Genomic DNA, 24,702 nt, shown 5'->3' on the forward strand with positions numbered 1-24,702 from the left:
ATAGAATAATTTTCATATAAATTTCTTATCTTAAAAAAAGCCCTGAAAATGTCCTTAGTGAAAAAACCGCAGTCTGGGATTGAGTCCTCGCTGAATATCTATACAGGACCACCACCATTCTTATTAGAATTCTCGGCGACAATCGATTGACAGCCTATCGTAAATTGCACGCCTCTGTTGAAAACTCTTTTTAATGTAATGTATAAAATAAAAGAAAAAAATGAAAACGGTCATTTAAATTGAGAGTGTAATCAAGGCAGATTGGGCAGCAGCGTCGTCGTCGTCGCGTCACACCTTTATTTTTTGTCGGCGAGAGCAGCAGTAGCGCGTAGAATTTGGAGCAGCCAGCGCAGCGAAATACAGGAATTGGAATCCCAATCAGCAGGCGAATTATAACGGGGCAGCAGCAATAGCAGCCGCAGCAACAGCAACAATAACAACAACAATTCTAATTCAACTACGCACCCATTAACACCCGCCCCCCATCCTTGCCAGCCCCCAAAGCCCCGCCTCCCACAACCCCCACGCCCTCCGGAACGCCCGCACTTTTGACACAAACACAGAGACACACATTAAAAAAAAAAACAAAAAGAATCAAAAAAAAAAAAACACCAAAACACATATATACTTATCAACCGAGCGACAAAAAACCGACCGCATTTATCATCCGCACATCGCACATCGCATTGTTTGCTATTGTTGTCTGCTCCGATTTGCACGCGAAGGAGCAGACAAAGAGGACGCGCCGAGGAGGAGGGGAAGGAGGCGGCGCAGGAGGGGAGGAGACGCCGACAAAGGATCCGAAGGCATCCAGTAGTATCCTGCATCTATGGGTCAAAAGGCGAGCACTCCGGCGACCAGTGGCCAGCAGAGCCCTCGCTCCAGGACATTCTCGAGTAGTTCCACCGGAGCAGCCGACCACACGGCCCAGCCGACGACGCATCCCGGCCAGAATCGTGGCGGTGGCGGCAGCGGCAGCGGCGGCCCCAATGACGCCGGCCAGGGCTTCAATCTGCTGCGCACCCTGCCCGGCCTGCAGGTGTACAGCAACCACAATCAGAACTCCACGTCCATCGATCGCCAGCGGGCGCGGAGTCTGAGCTCCGTGCCGGACATCCAGCAGCAGGCGGCCCAGCAGCAGCAGGTGGGCTCGATCACCTCGTCCGGCAGCAGTCCGCATTCGCATCCGCACGCGGCCCATGGCCACCCTGCCGTGGGTGTCTCCGTGTCGGCGAACGCGGCCAATGCGAACAGTAACAGCAACAGCAGCTTCCCGGCCGCCGGGAACAACAATGGATCCGCCACGCAGCCCTACATGCAGCAGAGACGCACCCTGGGCGATTCCATACGGGTGAGTGAGATTCAGGAGGAGATTGGCCCCGTGTTTATGTGTCCAGCTGCAGAAACTTCTTAGTCACTATCTCATTTATATATTTGGACATGCCAAAGGTCAAAAGGTGATTGGTACAGGAGTAGAATTATGGCCCATGCATATCTGTCTGTTAGAATTCAGTTTAGTAAGTGGGATTCAGGAGGAGATTAGCCCCAGTTAATGGGAACTTCTTGTACCCTGTAGCCAGTATCTCATTTAACACAATGCTTGGATGTTCGACGGGTCAAAAAGTGGTTAGAACAGGAGTAGAATTCTGAATTCATTCATCTAATTTAGTGACTAGTTAGTATCTCATCGAACACAAAGTTTGGACATTCCAAAGGTCAAAACGTGGATTAGTACATGAGTAAAAAAATGATGTACAAAATCATTATTTAAATCAGATTGGCCTCAGTCATCTATAGAAACTCTTGTGCCCTGCAGTCAGTATCTCATAGAATTCAGTACTCTATCTATTTAAGTCTTTTTTTTTGGCTATTCCAAAGGTCAGGTTATTTTAGTTCAATTATGATTTATGTGTATGGCTTTTCAAATTCATTATTCCCCAAAGTTAGCTTCTATTTAATATAATACTATTATTGTATAGTAGCTTTATTAATTTATCATATTTTAGGTATTTTAAAAGTTCTTCGTAATCTACATATCTATTTATGTTTATGTTTATGGTAAACTCTTATTTCAAACTTATAATATGATCAAACAGAATGCTTGTTACTTTATACTTTGCACATTCCATACCCCCAAAAGATATGTAAAAGATCAACAACTATATTATTTGCATACTTTATGGCCAATAAATATTATTTTTATCAAGTAATTTAGATTGCAGAATTTGATAATTGAAAGATATAACGTATACGTTGCTTTGTTCAAAATAAATGGCTGTTAATCAGATCATTTTCCAAACTGATTTTATTAATACAAATCTATGTATAAAGTTACTTTAACAGGAATAAATTCATTTACATTAACTTTAAAAACAGATCGGTGTTCTCATAGGTTATTTTAGTTTCATCTATGGCTTTTTTAGACAGGCAAATAAAAGTTTTTTACTAGTTGAAATAATCGTACATGTAAGATTGTAATATTCTAAATATAACGTATACGCACCATGGCACCTATTTCACTTACTCTTTCTTTTCCGGCATTCATTAATTACAGGACATGTCAATGACCGGCAGCAATATCGCCGAGAGCATCGCCCTGGCCGCTTCCGCCACGTCCGCCAATGGGATCGGCCGTGTGTACACGGCCACCTCGCTTCCATCGCACATTTGGTCCTTCAATGGTAAGTGGTCCTAAATGGTACCATCGTACCATTTTTACACCTGATCCGATCACTTCATGAAACTCCCCGAATAATTGCAGGTATCAAGTGCCCTGTGTGCAATAAGTTTGTGTTGCCGGACGACATTGAATGCCATTTAGTCATGTGCCTAACGAAACCACGACTCTCATATAACGGTATGCATATACAGCAATTCCAAACTCCCCTGATTCCCAGGAATATATGTATATATTTATTTACCCACCTTCTCTATATGCGTTCACATTCCAGAGGATGTTTTGTCAGACGCCAAGGGCGAGTGCGTCATCTGCCTTGAAGACCTGAGTCCGGGGGACACCATCGCCCGGCTGCCATGTCTCTGCATATATCACAAAGGGTGAGTTTAAACTAGGGGTGGAAGTGGGGCTATAACCGATCTTAATAAAATATAATATTTTGTTAAGAAAATTGGGTAAAAAAAAAAAAAAAAAGATATAATCCAATCAATAGAATCCTATGAACTTTCTTATAAATATGTTTATATAATAATAATCAAACTAGGAGGTTTTAAAATTCAATACACTATTTATCTAATATAATAAGTAAAAGTTTAACAAGTTTAAGTATGAGGTATCGGTAGATGGACTTTTTGAGGCTATAATCGATCTAAAAGATCGTTGTTGTTTGGAAATATATTATGTTTTAATGAAACTTGGGTAAAATGGATCTAAAAGATATTAATCAGTCAATCATTTAATTATAAATATATTTACAGTTTATATAATAATATTTACAAGTATTTCTAATAATAAAACATCATTTTATATATTTAAAACAAGTTGGTTGATTTTAATTCCTTACTTATCTGAGCAGCTCGTTTTTTTAATCGGTTATTACTGCACAGTAGGGAATTAGGTACCTTATCACTAACGTAATCATTTAATTAACCACCGAAGAGAACTCTTTACCACAAAACCCTATAAACCGCAAAAAGAAATAAAAACGCTTGGGAACAAAGACTCAATAGCGAATAATTGGGGAGTGTCTCAGTTTGCGTTTTTACACTTAACTCACCCCTTTGGGGCAATAAATTTAAATATAAGTATGTGGACATAATGGTGGGACTTTCCACTACTAAATGCAATACTTTCGACTTTTGTGACCCCCCACAGATGCATCGACCGTTGGTTTGAGGTGAATCGCTCCTGTCCCGAGCATCCTGGAGATTAGTAATCCTCGCCAGGTAAGCTCCCCCCCCACGATTGGCACATATGTGTTGGTTGTCCGGACAAATAAAGCTAGTAACCGGCATTAATTGCGACCAGCTGTGGGAATACTAAGGGCAGGTTCTCGATTATAATGGGATTTGCATTTGCATTTGCTGTGTTACAGAGCTCGCCGAGTTGTTTGTGTGGTGCGTTATGCAAGCGAGGAGGAGCGGTATTGGAGCAGGAATGGAACTGGATCTGGATCTGGAACTGCAACTGGCCAGTCGGACGCGGTGCGAAGGAGGGTTTTATCGCTGGGTTAGGGCACAGATTCCCAGGCCCAGTGACCAAATAGCTAACACGTATGTTGAGCAGTTTGTAATACAATTAACTATCAAAGATTCATATGTCATCAGATGTCAAACTTGCACAAACACAAATTTCATTTGCAACTTTAAATTCGATCTTCATAGAAAGCAAAAGATATAAAGTTTGAAGGACAATATACCCCCAAAGCGAAAAAAGTAAAATCAATTTTAAATAGATTTTCATAAGGCAATTTTTTTAAATTAAAGAATATGTATTTTGAGCTAAGATATATAATGTTAAAAATAATAATATCCCATCCCTTTCAGCTGTTCAACACCGCGACGAGCTGGAGCTTGAAAATAAAGAGCGTTAAGGATTTAGGATAAAGATATAGGATGGGAGAGGCTATGCCACAAAATGCTGATCTAAAGAGTGGGATCGAGCCATCGATCATTTGACCTACCGACCGACCGATCGACTGCTGACGGAACCCAAAAAAAACACACACAAATCAATTGAAACAAAATAATTTACAATGCTAAACTGGCAAAATAATAATAATAAACAGAGTAAGAGAAAAATGAAAAAAAAAAAGAAATCAAATAACGAAATCAACCAACCCACAAAACTACAACAACAAGAAGCAACAACCAGATGATTAAGATGACGAGGGAGTGTAAAGCGAAGCAACCAACCAACCAACAAAAGAATGTCAACCAATGTGATGTTAAATTTTATATTTTGTACTATGGATAATGATGTAATTGTAATTGTAATGTATATGTATGTATTTATTATTTTAAACAGGACTAAAATAGGATAAACACAAAAAAAAAAAAAAAAAAACACAAGCGTAAGGAGAGAATACACACAAAAAGAAAATAACAATAACAAATACTATTAATAATTATGCTAAATTAGAAGACAAACAAACGAAAACGAAAAGCAAAGCAACCAAAAAAAAAAAACACTTCAAATAAGAATGAAATGTAACGAAGATAGAAAACAATTTTCACCAATTTCGATGTATTTTAAGATTTGTTTAACAATCGCAATCAATTCACTTTGTGTTTATCCATTAGTTATGGCTAGTTATATTTAAATTATTGTAATGTTTTTATATCCATGTTTGTTATCAACATTTTGTTTGTGTTTTTGTTTAAACAAAAGAAAAAAATTTAATTGACAGAGATCGAATGAGTAATATTTTAAATATTCGCCATTATTTGTAATTTGTCAATGTGAAGTTCTGGTCAAACGAAAGCTAAGGACAAATCCAGTTCAATTTTTTTTTGTTTTTTTATACTGTCAAAAGCTTCAAACTGGCCATACATCCGATATCCGTAGACATTTTGAGCTGGTTGTAAACGATGCAGCGGCAGCTAAATTCAATGGCTGCACCAATTGCCACCACCAGACCTTTAGTCTCGGAACGCCGATTGCCTTGAAGCTGTGCGTTTATTATCATTACTGTATGATTATTGTATGTAAATTACGACCTACTACCCATTATTTTTACTATCCTTGCTCATCGATAACCGGATCGCAGCGAAGATTGCGTCGATGATCCGCCAAAGTTTCCTTAGCAACCGAAGCAACAGCAGCGACGGCGGCAGCACGTAAGAACTATTTTGTAAATGATATACTTTAATGTACTGTACAGATATACACCCCATACACCATGCATATATACATATATATATATATAGAACGTTGTATATGTATATTATATATATATATAAATTGTAACTGTATAACTATAGCGTTGCATTGAGCGATTGAGGATACAACTGATTTCACTCCAAAGCTAAACGAGAAAATAAAAGCGAATGCAAAAGCGATATAAATCTAACATTTAAACACAAAAATTTCCATATTGGTTATATTTGAGAAATGGTTTTTTGTATCCCGATGGCAAGATTGGTAAACTAATCGAAGCAAAAGCAAAAAAAAAAAAATGTAAAAGAAAATATTTGAACTTTTATAACCAACCAAAGCGAATAGAGCAAATAAAAACGATTTAGGATAACAATTGTCAAGTAAAACGGAAGCGAAACGAGAAGAACTTTAGAAAATAAATGAGTGATTATATATACCACAAAACAGTCTACAGTCTACTTCCTCTTTCTCTCTGGGAATTAAAAAAAGGTCAAAACGTTTGTATTCAGCATTGCGTTTATTGAAATAATTAAAACGAGAATGGGCGGCGTGGATATCTCGGTTATATAGGGGTTTGTATATATAGAGTTTTAATATTGCTACAGATTTAATAATTTGGAGACACAATTCAATCGGCTTACACACTTACAGAAATTGCACTAAAGTAAAAGGGGGGAAAAAAAACTAAGATTGGCTTAACACACAATTAAACAGATCCGGCACGGCGTAATTGAATATATAGTGCATAATCGAATCGCATATAAAAAAGTCGTACAAAAACAAAAGGAAGGATTGCGAGTGGCAAAAGGCTGAGACCGGAAAACGTAATTTGAAAATCTGAAACCTCCGATTACGTCGTAAGGCCCAGATCGTTTTAAATAGCGAATCGGGAGCTATGTGAGCTGCAACTGCTGTTGCTACTTTTGCTACTCCTGCTGGCGATCCGGCATCCGACCAGTTACTCGTTTTGTCCACTTCGAAGGAATGCGATCCGAGGGAGCACGGGGTCCGGTCCGGTCCGACAAATCTCCGCGTCCGTCTGTCTGTCGTTTCGCTTCCTTTTCCCTTTCCGTTTCCCTTTCCGTTTCCGTTTCCCTTTCCGTTTCCGTTTCCTATCGTTTATGCAACTACACTTGGTTGGGATTTGGCGGCGGTGGCCAAATTGGTTCCGCCACGGCCTTCATTGGGGAGTCGAGTCGGTCTGCCGTCAGGCGACTGCAATGCGACTGCTTCTGGTCCGTTGGAGGACCAGAGATCCGATCCGATCCGATCCGATTCGATTCGGTCCAGAGGTCGCCCCAATGTTGAATGTAGTCTATACGCTCCGAGTTGTGATGCGTGGTGATGTCAAAAGCCCAAAATGCGGCCGACCACTGTGGAGGCCTAGACCCACGGCGTCCAGCCCTCGTAGAGCACGGCCAGATTGTCCGGATTGGTGGCCTCGCGAATGGCATAGTCCACCTGCTCGGCGACGGAGCTGCGCTGGTTGGCATCTGGGTCGCGGCCCTCCAGCTTCATCCGTATCTTCTTCCACACGGACACGCCGTAAGCATTGCGCTTCTGCTCGTGCAGATTGCTGGCACCTGGAAAAACGGATTTAGTTTAGTAATCCCTTTTTATTACTCTCTATTTAAAAGATAGATTTTAGTAGAACAAGATTTAAGAACATTTTTAATAAGTAAATAATATGTTCTTAAAATTTCAAGGCAACTTAAACAAAATTCATAAAAATATATGGTCATCAAAATAAAGACATCGATGACATAAAACTTAAAACGATTTTTTTTATAAAATTTATCAGGCCTTTTTAATATCTCAAAATGTAGTCTTCAATTGTTCGATTGTTATTTTTATAAAAATAGAAGTGCTAAAATTGGTTCTTTCTAAAAATCTGAAAAAATAATGTAATTCACATGATCTAATTCTCTAAAATGTTGGTCACCGCAAATCAATTTCGGAAAAAGGACATTTAATTACCACACATTTCGTTTGCCTAATGACTTAATATTTTTTTAAGCACCTAATTGCCTGAGTGTATTTAATATATGTATTTATTTTGTGATGTATTGATCATTTAAAACGTTTTAGGTAGTTTGCGTAAAAAAAATTGCCCTAAAAATTGGCCGATTTTTCATGGGTTACCCTGAAATAGACCCTTGAAGATAGGTTGCTCAGCTCACCTTTGGAGTGCGTGAAGGTCTCGTAGGAGTCCGTTTCGGCTGCGTGCTGCAGGAAGTCGTCCATGCTCTTGAAGAACTCGTTCACCTCCTGGCTGGCCGTCAGCAGTATGAGCTGCAGCTGCTGTCGCCAGCTTTGCAACGTGGCGGGCTGGAGCGATCCTCCTCGCCGCTCGGCGCACAGATCCTTGCGCAGATCCTGCAGCCGCTGGAAGAGGGCATGCAGCAGGCGCTGGCAGTCGCGCAAGTGGCCGCCAAGCAGCTGCACATCGGTGGGCACCAGTTTGCCCTGACCCTGACCCTGCGCCTGGGCCTGGGCATCGGAGCACAGGCTGCGCACATGGAAGCGCGGCATGTTGTCCTGCAGGCGCTGTGAAAATAGGGAAGTTAGTCATTCAAAATTGTAGTTGCTTTTCCAAACACAATCCTACCAGAGTCTCCTTGAGCAGAGTGCAGATGAAGCGATGCTTGCTCTGCTGTTCGCCTTCCAGGGCCGCAATCTCACGCTGCACCTTGCACGTGTGCTCCTCCAGCAAGCCGTGCACATTCTCCAGCCAATAGGGATCGATGGCGCCCTCGGGGTCCAGTAGTTCCACCACGGCCTGCTCCACGGCGCTGATTCGCGAGCTGCTCGCCTGCCACTGGCCGTGCGCGGCCAGCCACTGCTCCAGATGGTCCACCTGCACCAGCCCCTCCTCGCCGAGGGCTCCGGCATGCTGCTCCAGCCGGGACACAGCACTGGCCGCATCCGCCAGCTGGCGCACCACCGCCACCAGGCCGGCCACCCGGTGGCTGCGAGCCTGCTCCATGCGCAGCAAGCTCTCGATGTGACTGCGTTTCCAGCTGCTGCGCTGCGGCTGCAACTGCTCGACCAGGGAGCCCAGGCCAGCCTCTAGATGCTGCAGGCTAGCCAGGCTCTGGTCCAGCTCCTGCCAGACCTCGCCAACGATGGCGGCCAGCTTGGGGCGACTGACGATGTGGTGGCCGCAGCGCAACTGCGCTCCCAGGGCCTCCGAATAGGCCCAGTGCTGGGCCGATGCCGCCAGGGTGTGCAGCTCCAGCTGCTGGTTGAGCAGCGCCATCTCCGCCTGCTGCTGCTGCAGTCCGCCATCCGATTGCAGCGAGATGAACAGACCCTCGCACAGGTGATCCGCCTGAGCTGCGTCGCCCAGGACGCCGCAGGTGGCAGTGGGCTGGCATTGCGGTCCCACGGCGGTGTAGAAGTTGCGCGCCAGGAGCGGCAGCAGGCCAGCCAGACTCTCCGCCTGGAGGCGTTGGACGAGGCCCAGCACGGGTCGTGCCATTTCATGCACATCACAACTGCGGCTGGACTCCAGTGCCTCACTGACCAGTCCGAAGAAGCACTCGTCGTCCAGCTCCACATGGCCAGACTTGAGAAGGCCCAGTTCCTGGGACAAACAAGAAAATTTATCAATTTAAATCTACCGAACTGCATTATAACTACTTTAATACAATAGCATCTATACATTAACTTACATTTATGCTAATAATTTCTATAATAATGTTTGGATTTGAAACGTTTTTGTACCATTCCATATATATTAACCGAACAAACATATACATATTACCAGCTGTCCAATCCCAAATCTCATATGACATCACAGACTTTTGCGATTAGTGGGCGTTAGATTGGGCGTGGCCATATTTTAAAATTAACTTGGCTAGCGCATGCATGTTAAATCCCAAAACTCTGACTTTCATAGTTAACGAAATCTTACGAACGGACAAACGGACAGAAATGCGGACATGGGCTAAGTCAACACGGCTAATTGATCCTAATCAAAAATGTTTACCTGTGACATACTTTTTTTTAGCAAACACAACATAGCATAAAATACACACACACACACACAACATAAAATATGATGCACCTACCATTAACTGCTGGACCTGCGAATCATGGGCATCCTCGAGCATCATCTTGACGCTCCGCACCAACGAGGCCAAGGAGCTGGCCGCCAGTTGGAACTGCTCGTAGGCGGGCTGCAGCGACAGAAGGAATCTGCACTCCGCCGGGAACTCCTCAGCCGGCTGGTGCTCCTTCTCGAGCGTGGCCTCCAAATACAGTTGGCCCAGACTGGAGGCACTTAGGTGGCACAAGGCGCTCAGCTGGCCAAGATTGGGCTGCAGCAACAGCAGCCGATATATGCTGGCCGGCAGATCGTACTCGAACATCTGCTTGAGATGCGACAGTGCCGCCAGCAGGCTCTCCATTTGGCCCAGATGCAGATCCTCCTGCTCGGCCAGGGCCAGCACACCCTGGCACATGGAGCGCACCAGGTGGATGAAGTGCAGCTGGTGCTGCAGCAGCTCCTCATCCTGGCTGGCCAGCGCCACCTGTTCGTAGGCGGCGAATGCTCCGCCAGCTCGGTCCAGGGTGCGTACCAAACTGGCCTGCAGCAGCAGCAGGCTGCAGCCGCTCTGGCCGATCATGGCCAGCAGGGCGGAAGTGGGCGGGGCACCCAGGTTGAGGGCCTGCGCCTGTTTGGCGGCATAGCGCTGCGTGGCGTCGTGCAGCTGGCAACTGAGCCGCATCCAGGCAGACTCCAGGGCATCGGCCACGCCCAGGACGTCGGCCGTGCAGATAATCGAACCGGATGGCGAATGGGCATTGCTGCCCGACGAGTCCATGGCCCCGCCGCTTTGCTGGATGTACGCCCCGAAGCTGTCGTGGAAGCGAACGAACAGATTCTGCCGGTGGCTCTGTTCCGGGAAGAAGTTCATCACCGCCGCATACTGCTGCAGGTGCTCTGTGCTCTGCAGGGCCACCACAACCAGCCGGCCCATTAGCTCCTCCAACTGGCCACGCATGCCGGCGTAACCGGCTAGCGGCAGTGCCTCCGCCAAGGCAGTCGACTCCATGCATTCACCATCGTTCTCCGCCTCCATTTGCCACTGCACCAGCTGCGAGTGCAGTTCGGTCAGGTGGTACGGCTGCAGACACTGGCCGTAGGTGCCCAGGAGGCACTGCACCTGGTTAAAGTCCGCCAGGCGCTCCGCGCTCAGTGCGGCCAGTGCCTCCGAGTGGCCGCGACGCACCGCATGACGGAGCGAGGCCGTGTTGAAGCTGTGACTCTCCATCGCCGTGCCCAGCGACTTGATCTCCGACACGAGGGCGCTCCGCTGGTTCAGCTCCACCAGCTCCTGCTCGGCCGCCAGTTGCTTGGTCTGCGCCGCCTGCAGGTTGCCCATCTCGTGGTTCATCTCCTGCAGCTGTAGCATCATGTCCGTCCTGCAAAGTTGGCAAAGGTAAAGCAGTTCATGGTCAACCAAGAGGTTTAAACACGAAAGGAAGCAAAATTGGGCAAGAAGCACCCTAGCAAATATTACAAAAATAAAAATAAATAAAATAAAAATAAAAATAAAGATACCTCCTTTTTTCTTCAATTTTTTATAAATTTAAATACATAATAATCATAATAAACTATCAGCAAATCTCGAAGTAAATTTGCTAAAATTTTCAAAACAAAGAAGTTATAATTTGTTTCATTAGTTTTTCCAATTGTTTTTATGTGGCCTTTTCTGATTTGTAAACTACCTACAAAATAAAGAAGACTTTTGGGAAGCTTTAAAACTAATTAAGATCATATACATATACTTTATTTATAAACGCTGCGTGGCAAACTTTTGACTGAAATTTTAATACCCTCTGCATGGTTATAGGAATAATGCATCATTATAAGGCATACATTTGGTTTCATTTTGTTTCTTACTAATGGTTGGCTTAAAGGTTTAAATTTTACTTATTAGTAACTGATTTTTAAATGATATATCTATGAATATGTATGGTCCACAATAAAGTTTAAATTTCATTATTATTTTAGACAATTTTAAAGCAATTCATATGTTCAAACAATGTTTTTGCAGAGAGAGACCAAAGGATTTAATTCCAACCCTAAGTTAAACTACCTAATTTGTTTACAATCCTGATACCAATCGATTTGTTGCCAATTTTACTCCTTTTAAAATGTCTAAAAAAGGATTTTTTCTTAAATTTTAATGCAGTTACCCCGTTTTAAGGCTCAAAACAATAGTCTATAAAGCTACTTACTTGTTGGTGGCCCAGTACTTTTGCAGAACACCCAATTTGCTGAGGAAGTGCTGCCGCTTGGCATCCCAATCGTGGATCTTTGTCTTGTTCTTGTCCTTCTTGTGACACTTGAGTTCTCCGCAACCGGGGCCACCTGCTGCTCCGCCAGCTCCTTGCTTGGCATTCAGGGATCGTCGCAGGGCCTGGGCATCGTCGTTGATGGTCCAGTCGACCAGGGGATCGTAGACGAAGGCCTCCAGCAGGGTCAGCAGGGTCTCCCGCTCCTTTCGCATCACTTTCAGCACATATTCGCAGCCCAGCCGGAAGGAGCCCTGCAAAGGACGAAGAAGACGGGGTTAGTGGTTAAAGGTTAGGCGATGATATATATATGGGTGTCCATAAACGGGTCATTGGGGTCCATAAATGTACGGCGGAACCGTTTCCATCTGTCGTACATCGTACAGATATACGATTCGATATATTAGCAATGCTGATTGCATGGGAACACAAACACAAACCCAAACCAAAACCAGAAAAAGAAACATAAACAAAACCCGAACCATAACCATGTTCTACATATACGACCTCCACTGGCATCGAAGCTAATCGCTGTTTACAATTGTAGATTGGCAATGGTAATTTATGTGATAAGCCCCATGATGTCTGTTCACATATATCTGGGGTTCAGATTTACCCCCATTGATCCATTTGCCCATGCCATCCTCAGATGGCTTGTGCTTTCGATCCGTTCTGCACGACAAAGCGGTGTGGCCAAAATCAAACAGGCCAAAAGTGCATGGCTTATTGTAACGGGTGGCTAAGTCTAAATATGTGTCATCTGTTGCAAGATAACAGACAAATATACATATATATTATTACGGTGGGAACTAGCAGGGGCACCTTTACTTACAACTTCTTCGATTTCTATTTATCTGGTATATGTTTTTCATATGCCTAAATTAAAAGGTTTTATCTGGAAAGGATTTGAGTACTATTGCTTTAGATGATATGATATTTAACATTATCTATTAATTTTAGCTAAATATCATTATACATCAATTTCCAAATAATGTATGTCATTATTTATCATATCACTTCATTTTTTTTAAGTGTTTACTAGATGTATCCACCAAAATGGTTTTAAATGTGGAACTACGCATATTTTTCTGCCCTGACTGCGATTGTGTTTGTTTTTAGACTTTAAAAACATATATATATAGATAATGTATCATTGAAATCTGGAATCTGCTACTTTTATCTGCCCAGATTAATTGATATTATCTGGATAATATTTTTGTAATATAATTATTGAGTTTTGAAAACGATGTGCTATAAATATTATCTGAGATGCATATGCTTAACCTTTTTAATTTAGATTCACAATGCTATAAGGAATACATAAGAGATGAAATCATATATGTTTAGCATTTAATATATTTACCTTTTAAACTTAGGTTTCTACTAGATGTTTCTAACAAAATGGTTATATATGTATAGACTAATATCATTTACTGCGTTGCCTGCAATTGTGTAACTGGTTATCGGATTTTAAAGACCTCATGTATTTGGAAAGAGGTCTAAGCAATATCTATCCATTTCTGCTTCTGATAATATTTTATGGTCAATTGTTGGGTTTACCTATATGATACCTTCTAGTAAAACGATAAGGCTTTGGAAACATTACTATTGTGTCAACCTTGGTCTTGTGTGGCATACTATTTCAATGGCTAGAAGACCCCATCGATTCTACTGGAAATGTTGTCAAATGAAAGATGTTTCTGCGAAGCGTAGTACACTATAGTATGTATCTCAGTTACTGCTGCCCCCGACTTTATCGTTCTATTTTTGGTCTGTGGAGCTGGGCTAATCTGCTAAAACCCCCAGCGATCGGTTTTGGCCATTGATTCGGCCCGGGAGTCCGAGTCCGGGCACTCCAAATGGTTGGCAATGGTTGACAATGGGTGACAATGGGTGAAAATGGGTAAAAATGGGTGAAAATGGGTAAAAATGGGTGAAAATGAATGGTTTGGGGGGGGCTCAATTGGTGGGTAGTTGGGTGGTTGGGTGGTTGGCCCGGGCCAAAGTGGCTGGCTTATCGACGGATTGCGGTTCTCACGCTGGATCTGAGCGCGTTATCAGTTAACTGGCGGTGACGATGTCGTGGAGCCACCAGCGAAACGTAAACAAACGACGCCCACGGTTCCAGCCGAACCCCAAATTGGATCCGATTCCGAATCTAGCCGAAGTCCTGGGCCAAAAAAAGCGCACAGCTCCGGCTCCGAGTCCCACGGCCACCAGATACTTTCACACTGGCTCCGCGTGCGCTTCGTTTCTAGCGTCGTGTGTGTGCAATGTCATTTTCCAGTGGCTCATCATCGTCCGCCTGGGATTATCGGAGTACTCCGGCATCGCTCGGACTCCTGGGGCCGCGTCAAAATGCCACAGTCACGCCCACGGAACTGGGTGTTCAGTCGACGAGCCTGGGAGCCGGTCACTTCCTCTGGCTGGCCATCAATGCCCTGCTGTTCGGCCTCATCCTGGGCGGCAACATACTGACCATCGTGGCGGTGCGCACCTGCCGCCACCTGCGATCGGTCATCTCCAACCTGTTCATCCTCTCGCTGGCCGTCTCCGATTTCTGTGTGGGTCTGGCCCTGCCCTACCACCTGGTCTTCTACATGGGCTCCGACATTGGGGCCATGCGGGCGCCCTGCCTGCTGCGCTTCTTCCTGCTCATCTGCGCCTGCTGCGTGTCCATGCTTACCCTCATCTCCATTGCGGTGGATCGGTACATAGCCGTGGTCTACGCCCTGCACTACAGAAGGTAATTGATATACTAAGTACTATTGCTTAATGGGTAGCCCACGGGAAATACAATACTCTACTCATAATAGAGCTATTTACAGAAGTCGGTTTATATGTCGTAGTTTGTTTTTTAAATCCCAAATAATATAAAAATAAGTATATATTAACTAAATATGTATCACGTGTTTCAATTATTTAGATGATTCATATTCGATGATTCAATTGTTCAAAAGGTTCTTAAAAATAATTGATATTAACAAAATGTGTATCATGTGTTTCAATTATTTAGATGATTCAAGACTTCTCAAGAGCATTATTCAAATTCGATGATTCAGCTGTTCAAAAATCGCAAACATTGTAGCCAAATTTTTGTGTACGAAGAACAATGCTTCATCAATCATATTAATTATTGATAAATATTTTAAATACTAAATGTTTACTGATCACCATTCGTCTCTCAATATTCAGTCATTTAATTCAATTAATTTACACTTTTAAAAATAAGGATTAAGTTAAATATCATAAGCTTTGATTTGAATTCATTGCTGTTTTTAGTTATTTGAAATATATAAAAATTGTGATTTATATTTAAGTATTTTCGTAATAGATTTTAATAATTGAAATTTAAATGTAAAGCATATTAAACTGAAATCAATGCACAAATAGGTGCCATTTTAAATCACATATTTTCAACATTTATATATAAATATTTTCATTTTAAGTCATTCAATTGAATATGCAATTTATTGTACTATTCCCTTTTCTAGCAGTGTAGTTTGTTAAGTTTCTTTTTTAAGCTTAGTTCCTGTGCTCCCCCAAAAAAGATGAGTACCTAATTATCCTTCCAATCCTCCCACAGATACATGACCCGACGCGTGGCCTACAGCATCATCATCTCGAATTGGTGCCTGGGTGCCTTGGTGGCCCTGCTGCCCGTGTTCTGGAACCGGTGGCCCGAGGCGCAGGCCTGCGAGTTCGACGAGGTCCTCTCGCCCGGCTACATAGCCGGGGTGATCACGCCGGGCTTTGTGATCATCTGGATCTGCATGCTGCTGGTCTACTGGCGCATCATGCGCGAGGCTTCCAAGCAGGCCCAGCGACTGCGCCAGTCGGTGGTGTACAGCACGGAAGAGGCCACCACCATGCGCAGTATGCTGCTGCATCCCGACTGGAAGAGCGTCCAGATCGTGGTCTTCATCATGGGCTGCTTCACGCTCTGCTGGCTGCCGTACTTCTGCGTGGCCATTGCCCAGCTGTTCAGCATCTGCCGCAGCAGCTCGATGATCTACAAGACCACGTTCTCGCTGGCCATCGCCAACTCGGCCCTCAATCCGATCATCTACTCGTGGAAGAACTCCGGCTTCCGGCGAGCCTTCGCCCAAACCCTATGCTGCCGGTCGGCGAGGCAGTGCGAGGATCAGCTGCCGGCGGACAGCAAGCACCGCATGGAGGTGGCCACCTCCTCCTCCACGGGCTACCAGCAGGAGATCAAGTCCAAGGCCACTCAGTGATCAGCATCGGGATTACCCAAATACCCATCCCTTGACTTGGTAGGATTATTTTCAGATGATAGCAATTAAAGCATTTTCTTTTAGAGCTCTACTCATGTTTAACCCATTATATAGATTTGTGAAACTGGGCGAACTGATAAGTATGCAATATAATATAACAACACAACAATCGGGTTCTAAGTGGCGCCATCTGCCGAGGGTAAACACAGCAAGCTAAGCGCGAGCTAACAGTTATTTCTCTCTCTCCACTCTTTTAAAAATATGAATTTCGTTTTTCAAGTATAAAGTGACGTCACAATAACTTAATTGCCAATAATTTCTAAAATATTGGTTGGATTTGTATAATTTTTGGTGTATGGATAGATCTTGACGGAATAAATATATATATCGTTCGCTATCATGTCTCAGATTAACGATTTGTGGACGTTACAGAGCATGTAAATCTGCTTGTAAAATCCCAATTATCTGGTTTTTAAAGATTCCAAAGTCTCGACAAACATGGCTAGATCCTGATCAAGAATATATATACTTCATTCTACTTGTTACACACTACAATATATCCTCCAAAGAGGCACCCAATGGAAAGAGATGATCATGAGCTTACCTCGATTCCGGTGATGCCCATTGCGTGCACAAGATTCTGGGTGAGACGGAAGGGCACCTTTTCGGGGATGCGCAGAGTGCGTCCCTTCTCGAAGCAAACGTTGTAGTCGATGTGCACGATGTCGCCACTGCCCAGGTTGATGAGCACGTTGTCCAGGTGCCGATCGCCCAGTCCAATGACGTAGCCAATCATCGACATGACCGACATGCAGCGGGCATACCGCCGCACCGATTGCCGCCACTCGGCGGCGTTGCCCGCCTGGCACCACAGTTCGCGGGCCAGCAGATCGCCGGGCGTTTCCTGCGACAGCTCGGCGAGCACCTGGCGCAGGGCGGAGATGGGCCACTGGCGGCGTGGATCGCTCACCAGTAGATTGTGCTTGGCCAGCAGCGGCGACAGTTTGCTGTAGAACAGATCCGTGAAACGTCGCGTGGCATTGGCATTGACTACGGCACCGCCTGCTCCTGATTTTCCGGTGACTTGGGGCGGCTGTCGCTGCTGCCACTTCTTGTAGAGCGCAAAGAGCGGTGTGACTCCGTCCACCCAGCTAATCAATCCGGATTGTGGGCCCAACGGGATCACGGAGTAGTGATGCGCACGATAGCATCCATTGCCGGGGGCATCGCTGCGACAGGCCATGATGGCATTCGAGATGGACAGGAACTGCATGATGCGCTCGTCCAGATGCAGATCCTCCATGCCCTTGAACAGGAACGTGTAGCGCTGGCCATTGCTGCCGTAGAAGGCCACCTTCTTGGGCTTCGTCTTGGTGGGCAGCACGCACACAGAGCCCTCGACACTCTCGATGTACACCTGATCCGCGTCCTGCCCATGGGCGTCCAGGCCCGGCATGGAGATGCGCATGCGTCCGATGCCACAGAGCACCGGACTGAGGCTCTGCATCTTGAGGGTGCTGCCCGTGCCGCGTATCATGTTCGACTGCAGGATGTGGTAGAGCTGCTTCAGCTTGTCCCACGCCTCCGGATAGCGGCGGGTGCGCAACGCGTCCAGGGTGGAGCGTATGGGTCCATCGAAGCGCTTGCGGAAGCTGCGCTCGTAGCTGGTCTCCGCCGGACGGGCGGTGAGCGCGGCCAGGTGCTCCAGGTCGGCCAGCAGCTGCGGCCGCCACACATTGAAGCGATTGTTCTTGCCCTCGTGGTCGTCGGCCCGGAATTCGGTGGCCAACGCACTCACCCGGCTCACGTACGTGTTGTAGATGTGGGCCAGCGAGTGGATCCAGTACTCGTCCCACAGCAGGCACACGCGGCGCAGCTCCTTGACCATCAGCTGCACATGCTGCACTGCCTCGGGCGCCTGCTTGGAGAGCTCACCCAGCAGATAGCCATAGCAGCAGGCATCCTCCGTGCTGGGCGCCACTGCTGCATCAAGCTGCTGCTGCTGCTGTTGCTGTTGCTGCTCCTCCCGATTGGCGCCCACAACGGCTGGGAAGATCACCAGCTGGGGGCGACTCTCGGCCAGACGGCAAAGCAGGTCGCACACGCTCTTCCGCACATACGGCTCGTGGTGATTGAGGCGACTGAACAACTGCGGTATGATCACCTTCCACGGCGCTATCGGCGTCGTCTGCAGTCCCTGCTCCAGCACCTCCTGCAGTCCGCTGGCATGCTTCACAATCAGCCGGAGCAGTCGCAGCGTTGTGGTCACCAGATTGCTGTCATCCACATGGTAACGTTCTTTGCCTCCTCCTCCTTCTGCTGTCTTCTCCCTCGATCCCGATTCCGATCCCGAAAGCGAAACCGAAACCGATCCCGATTTCAAACTGAGATACTGAAAGTACGAGCGTGCCGCATCCTTGTAGTAATCATATGTGTTGGCAATGGCCCGCCGCCAAATTTGAAGGACGGCATCCAGCACGTCCGGTGACTTATCCGCCAGTAGGGTGAGCCGGCGCAGGCAGTTTCTGGCCGCCTCGTCGTCCCGGGCACGCGTCGCCTCCGGACACACCTCCGCACAGTTGGCCGGCGGCTGCTCCATGCTGAGTGCCTGCAGCAGTTCGCCCAGCTGGTCGTTGTCCAGCGGCTGGGCGGTGTCCAGGACCTGGCCGAGGGCCGTCACGTCCGCCTGGGTGAGCACACAGCCACTGTCGACGATCTTCTTGCCCCAGCGATAGCACCAGTTGCCGTAGGCGATCACCGCCTCGCAGTGGGGACGCTGCTGTAGGCTGGCATGGATGAGGCGGGCCACCAGGCGCTCCGCCTGCGGTATGGCCAGCGGTTGGCTGGCCCGCGGGCCACAGGTCAGCGGGCATTCGGGCAGCTGGTCCAGCAGTTGGAGCAGGGCTGGCGACTGGCCGGTGGCCAGGCCATTGCACGTCCTGGCGGCTATCCAGTCGGACAGGTTGAGCAACAGATCCGCACCCACTTCCGGGTGATGACTGCTCCGCTGGATGTTCAGGCAGAGCGCGGCACACACATCGACGGAGGAGCTGAGGTCGCCGCACTGCGACTGCTGCACATGCAGGCACTTGACCAGCTCACTGTAGCCACGCAGCAACTCTGGACTCTCCGTGGGCACACCCTGCTCCTGTGCCGCAAACTGTGCGGCAATCTCCTCCAGTGGCTGGCCAAAGAATTGGGCCAGCATGCTCTCGGCGAGCTGTAGGTTTCCCTCCTCTCGAGCTGCGGCAGCGGCGTCCAAGCAAAGCGTTTCCCAGCTGCCGGGGGCACAGTGCTGGCGGAGCAACTGCGTCCAGGCCAGGCAACGCATTAGAATGGCACTGTTAATGGGATTCGAGCGACTTTGGCACCTCTCCGCGGGATTCAGCGGCAGCAGGCACAACTCCTGGCCGCCACTCACACCCTGGACAATGTGCCGCAGAAGCGTGAGCTCACGCCAGGATCTCTGGTCACAGCTGGGGTTCAGCAGGCTGTCACGCCACTGCACATCCAGCAGATTCCTGGCCTGATCGGGCAGGCAACGGTCCTCCATCAGCTTCTGCAGCACCATGTCCTCGGTTCGCTGGCTCACATGGACGGACGAGAAGCTGCCACGTCCACCTGAGGAGCCACATCCACCTCCGGATCCAGATCCAGATCCAGATCCGTCCCAGTCACTGGGCCACAGACTCAACTGCTGCAGGGCTCCGCTGAAGTCGTCCATGGACGAAGCATACGACTCCTCTCCCTTGGCCAGCAGCCGTTCCAGGGCACTCACCTCCACGTTGCTGCGCTGCAGGAAGGGATTCAGTTCCCGGTCCTCGGGTCGCGTCAGCTGCTGCTGCTTCAGCTCCACCAGCTGCGACCACTGGCCCAGGTCCTGCAAACATTGCATCATCTGGGCCACCACAAACTGTCGCGTGTGCGGCTCCAACTCCGGTTGCTGCTTCTGCTGCTGCCGCTCCTCCTCCTCGGCCAAAATGCTCCGGTAGCCGGCCAGTGCCGATTCCAATTTGCCGGCCGCCTGATCCGCGGCACAGCAGAGCCACTGGTAGGACTTGCTGCTCCTGGAGCGAGCCCACAGGCACAGGCCGCGCAGGGAGTCCGCCTCCTGGCAACTGACCCACGCCCAGGCCATGTACACAATGGCCTGGCTGTAGGTGGCATCTTGCGTCTTCTGCGTGAGCAGGATTTGCTGCAAAAACAGAGAAAATCGAGTTGTGGATCAGTGCTGTTAGATCTGCAAACCTGCAAAGCAAAACATCGCTAGATTTGGAAAATGGTAACTGGTAATTGCTATAAATTATGTAAATGTCAAAAAAACAATTGCCAAATCATTGAACTAAAATAAAAAATAAAATATTTTTAATTAAAAATACTTAAATTGAAAAGGAACATGAATTCTGAATTCATGAAATATAAGAACATTATTTCATATCTTAAAGTATTGTACAAATATTTAATTAAAAAATACTTATAGTGCTTTATAATGCATCAGCTTCACTTAACAACACTTGTGATTGTCAGTTATTTGTGTCAAGTAGTAAGTAAGTAAGTAAGAGAGCATAATTAGGGTGATTTGCATTTTAAGCCACAAAAAATCACAAACCAACCCACGAGCTATCATTGTTAACCATTAATGAGATGCCTTTTGGCACCCTAAAGTGGCAGCACTGTTGTGGATATACGGAATCCCCGTGGAGGACACTCACCTGGGCATAGCGTATGACCAGTTCCGGCTGCTGCACATGCATGGCAATGATGACCACGCCGATGCGGATGCGATTGAACCACGACTGGCAGGTGGGGTTGTTCAGGCGAAAGAAGGCGGCCACTGGCTTCTCCGGCGGACGCAGGGCAAAGGCGCTGCCCTCGGCGGCATTGTAGATGAGCTTCTCGAGGGCGTCGAGGAAGCCTAGGAGCAGGCCGAGATTGCCCTGCATGCTGACGAACTGCTCCAGCGACAGGCCATCGAGGGCGGAGCGCTCCAGCTCCTTGGCACAGCCACTCAGGAGTCGGGCGTGGCGCATGATGATGGCCTCGAACCCGAGGAACGTCTCCTGCGGCTTGCCCAGCGTCGTTCGCAGGCGCTGGTCCACACAGTACCTGGCTGCCTCGAACTGCAGCCATGCGGTGGCCAAGCGCTGGCAGCGCTTCGTGCACTGCGACAGCTTCTCCTGCCGCTCGTCCTGCGACGCCACCTGGCAGCTGCGCACGAACAGCTCCCGCACACTGTGCGCCAGCGACTCCTGCTCCGGCCTCTGCAGGCGCTCGAAGAAGTCCCGGAAGACGGTGTCGCGCACGGCGCTGCACTGACTCATCCGCTGCTGCCAAACGCACACACGTCGGCTCGCCATGCCGGCTGTCAATGATTCAGCGCCCGTGAGGGTCAAGTGGAGTGGCAACTGGGCATAGATCTGGGCATAGGGTGCATGACCATTCGGGGAGAGCACCTGCAGCTGCTGGAGTGCCGTGTCGCGGTACAGGATCAGCAGGTCGGGCAGATGGCCCAGCCTCTCGGGGCCATACGCCAAAACGGTCTGGATGCAGGCCGCACTCTCCTGGGGCGTCCACTTGGAGGCGGCTGCTGCCATGTGCCGACAAATGCCCACGAAGTGCTCCTGCTCCAGGAGCAGATCGGCCTTCTCGCGACACTCGCTGAGGAGCTGCTGCGTCCACTGCAGCAATAGCCTCAGATTGTGGGTGGCCAGCTGGCCAGCCTGTTGCAGCACCGAGTCCAGAAATCGGAGAATGCTGGCAAAGCTATTGGCCGTCGGTGAGGTGTTCTCCGCCGCCAGCTCCTGGTCGCGCAGCAGGCTGGAGTTGGTGCGGAAATTGTGATTCGCCTGGCAGTGCACCACCAGCAGACCCAAAATGGCCTGATGGGCGGCCGGATAGCGGCTCCATAGCGTCAGCTCGTCGGCCCGGCAGTTGGTGAGCAGCAGCTCCAGAATCGAGGGCTTGCAGGCGTACATGCCGATAATGGAGGAGGTCTGCTTGGCCAACGCAGCCAAGGCGGCCAGATGGAAGACGAGCAACACGCCCGCCTCGCCGGCCCTCCGTTCGGCCTCCTCCTCCTGCTCCTCCTGTCTCTCCTTCTGTATGCCGTCCATTGGTGGTGAAGTCGAGAGCAGTTGCAGCATACAGGCGTCGATGTCGTCAACAAGGTGCTTGTACGCCTGCTGCAGCAGGGGCACGTTCCGGATGAGCAGTGTCTCCTGGCAGGTGCGCAACAGCAGCCTGTATTCAATGCCGCCCGGCGTTTGACGGCGCACCTCCGCCAGATACGAACTGGACTGGTGGAAGATCAGGTGCACCAGGCTGGGCGGCAGACGTGCCCGCAGTCGCCGCACGGTGCAGAGCAGCAGATACAGAACGCTCTGGCGATGGGTAACGCTCAGGCAGGCCAACTGGTCGATCTGGGCCAGCAGCAGGTGCTCCAAGGTGCTCGGATCCAGGCCGCCAAAGTTGTTTAGCAGGCAGATGCAGAGCAGCTCGTTGATGTTCACATGGGCATCGGAGTGCATGGGCGGCACCATTATCTTGGTCAGGTGATCCACGGCCAGCTGGACGATGCACTCACAGGTGGGCATGCCCACGAATATCTGCATGCGGGCCAGGCACTTGAGCAGTGTATTGAAGGCGCCCACAAGGGCGCCCATTCGCTCCGCCACTCGCTCCGCCGGATCCTCCTCCTCCAGCCCGGTGATGTCCTCCACGAATTGGGCCAACAGGCCGTAGCTGAACTCGATCTGCTTGCTAAAATACGGCGTCAGTTGCTCCAGCACCTGGGCACAGTGGGCCCGCAGCTGCACGGGCTGGCCCGCCTCCAGCTGCCAACCGATGATGATGTCCACCACGTCGGTAAAGTGGCACTCGAAGGCCTCACGATAGCTGGCCGAGAACTGCACCAGCGTGTTGCTTACGGCCGTGAAGTTGTCCGCGCTCTCGGCATTCTCCAGGAAGTCCTTCAGCAGCAGCATAATCTTGTCGGCGTACACATGCAGTTCGCCCTTGGTGTCGCAGCTGCATTTGGATGGGGAATTGGGGGAATTGGCATGAATTGAGGGCATGAATTAGGGCAAACGAAACGAAACGAAACGAAACGAAAGGCGGGTCAAGTGGGTCAGTCACCTCAGAGTGGTGCGCAGGGCCACGATCAGGTAGCGCTGCATCCGGCGGCAGCTCCGGTAGTTCACCACGATGAACTCCTCGTAGATGGGGTACGACTTGCGGTTGATGTAACCAATCAGGCCGAGCGTCTTGCTGCACTCGTCGAGAACGGCGGGCGAGCACTGCTTGTAGAGGGTGAGCATGTTCTCCAGGATCCACACGAACGAGCAGGACATGTAGCCCTGGTTGATGGGCGTGCGCACGGCCTGGTCCAGTTTGGCGCACAACTCCAAGGCCACGGCGGGATTGGACTCGTTGCTCAGGCGGCGTATGATCTTGGATAGGCGCAGATCCTCACCGTTGGCCGACACGTTGACGGGATCACCTGGATTTCAATGGGACACTCACATTAAGGTCAAGGCTCTAGAGCAGCTGCAAACAGTTCACCTTTGCACTGGAACACCTTGCGATGATTCGGGGTCATCACCTGCCCCTTGGGCGGCCCCATCCCCACACCCATTCCCATCGACATGGACATGTCGTGGTGCATGGTGCGCAGCACCAGCGTATTGCCGAACGTCTGCGCAGACTCGTGCGTCTTGTTCCCGCCCAGCGACAGCATGGACTCACTGCCTCCAGATCCGGATCCGGATGCGGATGCGGACCCAGATACACTGACACTCCCACTACCGCTGCTGGCATCGTTTCCCTGGTTGTTGCCATTGTTGTTCCGCAAAACGCGGTCGAACTCCGCGTGGAACGCGGACGACGCCTCCTCCTCGGACGTCCCAGTTCCCGTGGAGGCACTATTGTAGTTGTCCGGCTGCCCGAGCGCGTTCTTCATTGAGGGCATTGGCGGCGCTAGCGCAGACATCAAGTCTCCTCCAATCTCGGCATCAATCGTGATCAATCGTGGTTTCGCTTCGCACTACGAAAGTAATTTGGTTTTTCTCGTTATTTGTTCCAACATCAGTTAGTGGGTGGGCCAATAAACTATCGATGGGCACATCTGGCGGGGGCGCGCAACGGACCGTCGGTTATCGATATATTCGCGGAGGAAGCCCTCTCTGGAAAATCCCCGTTATCAAGATCCCTACTTGTCCGAACTTCCCTTAAATTTAGATCATATTCATGTGACTGCCTGTGGACAAACTGCTCCAGAACTCCTTGATAAGTACATATGTTCAATGTCGTGACACGAAACATGGC

General features: G+C 48.5%; 3 protein-coding genes across 4 annotated transcripts; 2 read left to right on the plus strand and 1 right to left on the minus strand.

The window, feature by feature from the left end:
* The first annotated feature begins 157 nt into the window (after positions 1 to 157).
* Positions 158 to 6,280, plus strand: LOC108136447 (E3 ubiquitin-protein ligase znrf2). The gene is made up of 7 exons (XM_041710767.1): positions 158 to 1,351; positions 2,555 to 2,681; positions 2,762 to 2,857; positions 2,952 to 3,057; positions 3,833 to 3,903; positions 4,053 to 4,230; positions 4,504 to 6,280. Exons 1-5 carry the CDS (start codon positions 830 to 832, stop codon positions 3,888 to 3,890), a joined length of 909 nt encoding a protein of 302 aa, XP_041566701.1. The 5' UTR covers positions 158 to 829; the 3' UTR covers positions 3,891 to 3,903; positions 4,053 to 4,230; positions 4,504 to 6,280.
* Positions 6,281 to 6,334: 54 nt separating this feature from the next.
* On the minus strand, positions 6,335 to 24,616 carry LOC108136445 (serine/threonine-protein kinase Smg1). Its single transcript, XM_017257608.2, has 9 exons — positions 23,941 to 24,616; positions 23,515 to 23,878; positions 21,093 to 23,406; positions 16,985 to 20,575; positions 12,086 to 12,396; positions 9,910 to 11,266; positions 8,445 to 9,422; positions 8,017 to 8,383; positions 6,335 to 7,419 (listed from the first exon to the last, which is right to left on the minus strand). Exons 1-9 carry the CDS (start codon positions 24,365 to 24,367, stop codon positions 7,220 to 7,222), a joined length of 9,909 nt encoding a protein of 3,302 aa, XP_017113097.1. The 5' UTR covers positions 24,368 to 24,616; the 3' UTR covers positions 6,335 to 7,219.
* Positions 14,159 to 16,732, plus strand: LOC108136446 (alpha-1A adrenergic receptor). Of its 2 annotated transcripts, XM_017257610.2 has the most exons (3): positions 14,159 to 14,888; positions 15,729 to 16,419; positions 16,495 to 16,732. In XM_017257610.2, the coding sequence occupies exons 1-2, from the start codon at positions 14,416 to 14,418 to the stop codon at positions 16,378 to 16,380; spliced, it is 1,125 nt and encodes a 374-aa protein (XP_017113099.1). In that variant the 5' UTR covers positions 14,159 to 14,415; the 3' UTR covers positions 16,381 to 16,419; positions 16,495 to 16,732. The 2 variants fall into 2 exon arrangements, with proteins under 2 accessions (XP_017113099.1, XP_017113098.1); XM_017257609.2 differs by having other exon boundaries at positions 15,729 to 16,732.
* Positions 24,617 to 24,702: the final 86 nt, after the last annotated feature.

The sequence above is a fragment of the Drosophila elegans genome, unplaced genomic scaffold (genome assembly GCF_018152505.1).
Source record: "Drosophila elegans isolate 14027-0461.03 unplaced genomic scaffold, ASM1815250v1 contig_149, whole genome shotgun sequence".
NCBI lineage: Eukaryota > Metazoa > Arthropoda > Insecta > Diptera > Drosophilidae > Drosophila > Drosophila elegans.

Coding starts and splice junctions, on each gene's coding strand:
- LOC108136445 (XM_017257608.2), bottom strand. CDS start 24,367: ATGTCTGCGCTAGCGCCGCCAATGCCCTCAATGAAGAACGCGCTCGGG. Junction 23,407..23,514: donor GCCCTGCGCACCACTCTGAG/GTGACTGACCCA, acceptor ATCCAAATGCAG/CTGCGACACCAAGGGCGAAC. Junction 9,423..9,909: donor CGCAGGTCCAGCAGTTAATG/GTAGGTGCATCA, acceptor TGTTTGTCCCAG/GAACTGGGCCTTCTCAAGTC.
- LOC108136446 (XM_017257609.2), top strand. CDS start 14,416: ATGTCATTTTCCAGTGGCTCATCATCGTCCGCCTGGGATTATCGGAGT. Junction 14,889..15,728: donor TACGCCCTGCACTACAGAAG/GTAATTGATATA, acceptor ATCCTCCCACAG/ATACATGACCCGACGCGTGG.
- LOC108136447 (XM_041710767.1), top strand. CDS start 830: ATGGGTCAAAAGGCGAGCACTCCGGCGACCAGTGGCCAGCAGAGCCCT. Junction 1,352..2,554: donor CCCTGGGCGATTCCATACGG/GTGAGTGAGATT, acceptor CATTAATTACAG/GACATGTCAATGACCGGCAG. Junction 2,682..2,761: donor GCACATTTGGTCCTTCAATG/GTAAGTGGTCCT, acceptor GAATAATTGCAG/GTATCAAGTGCCCTGTGTGC.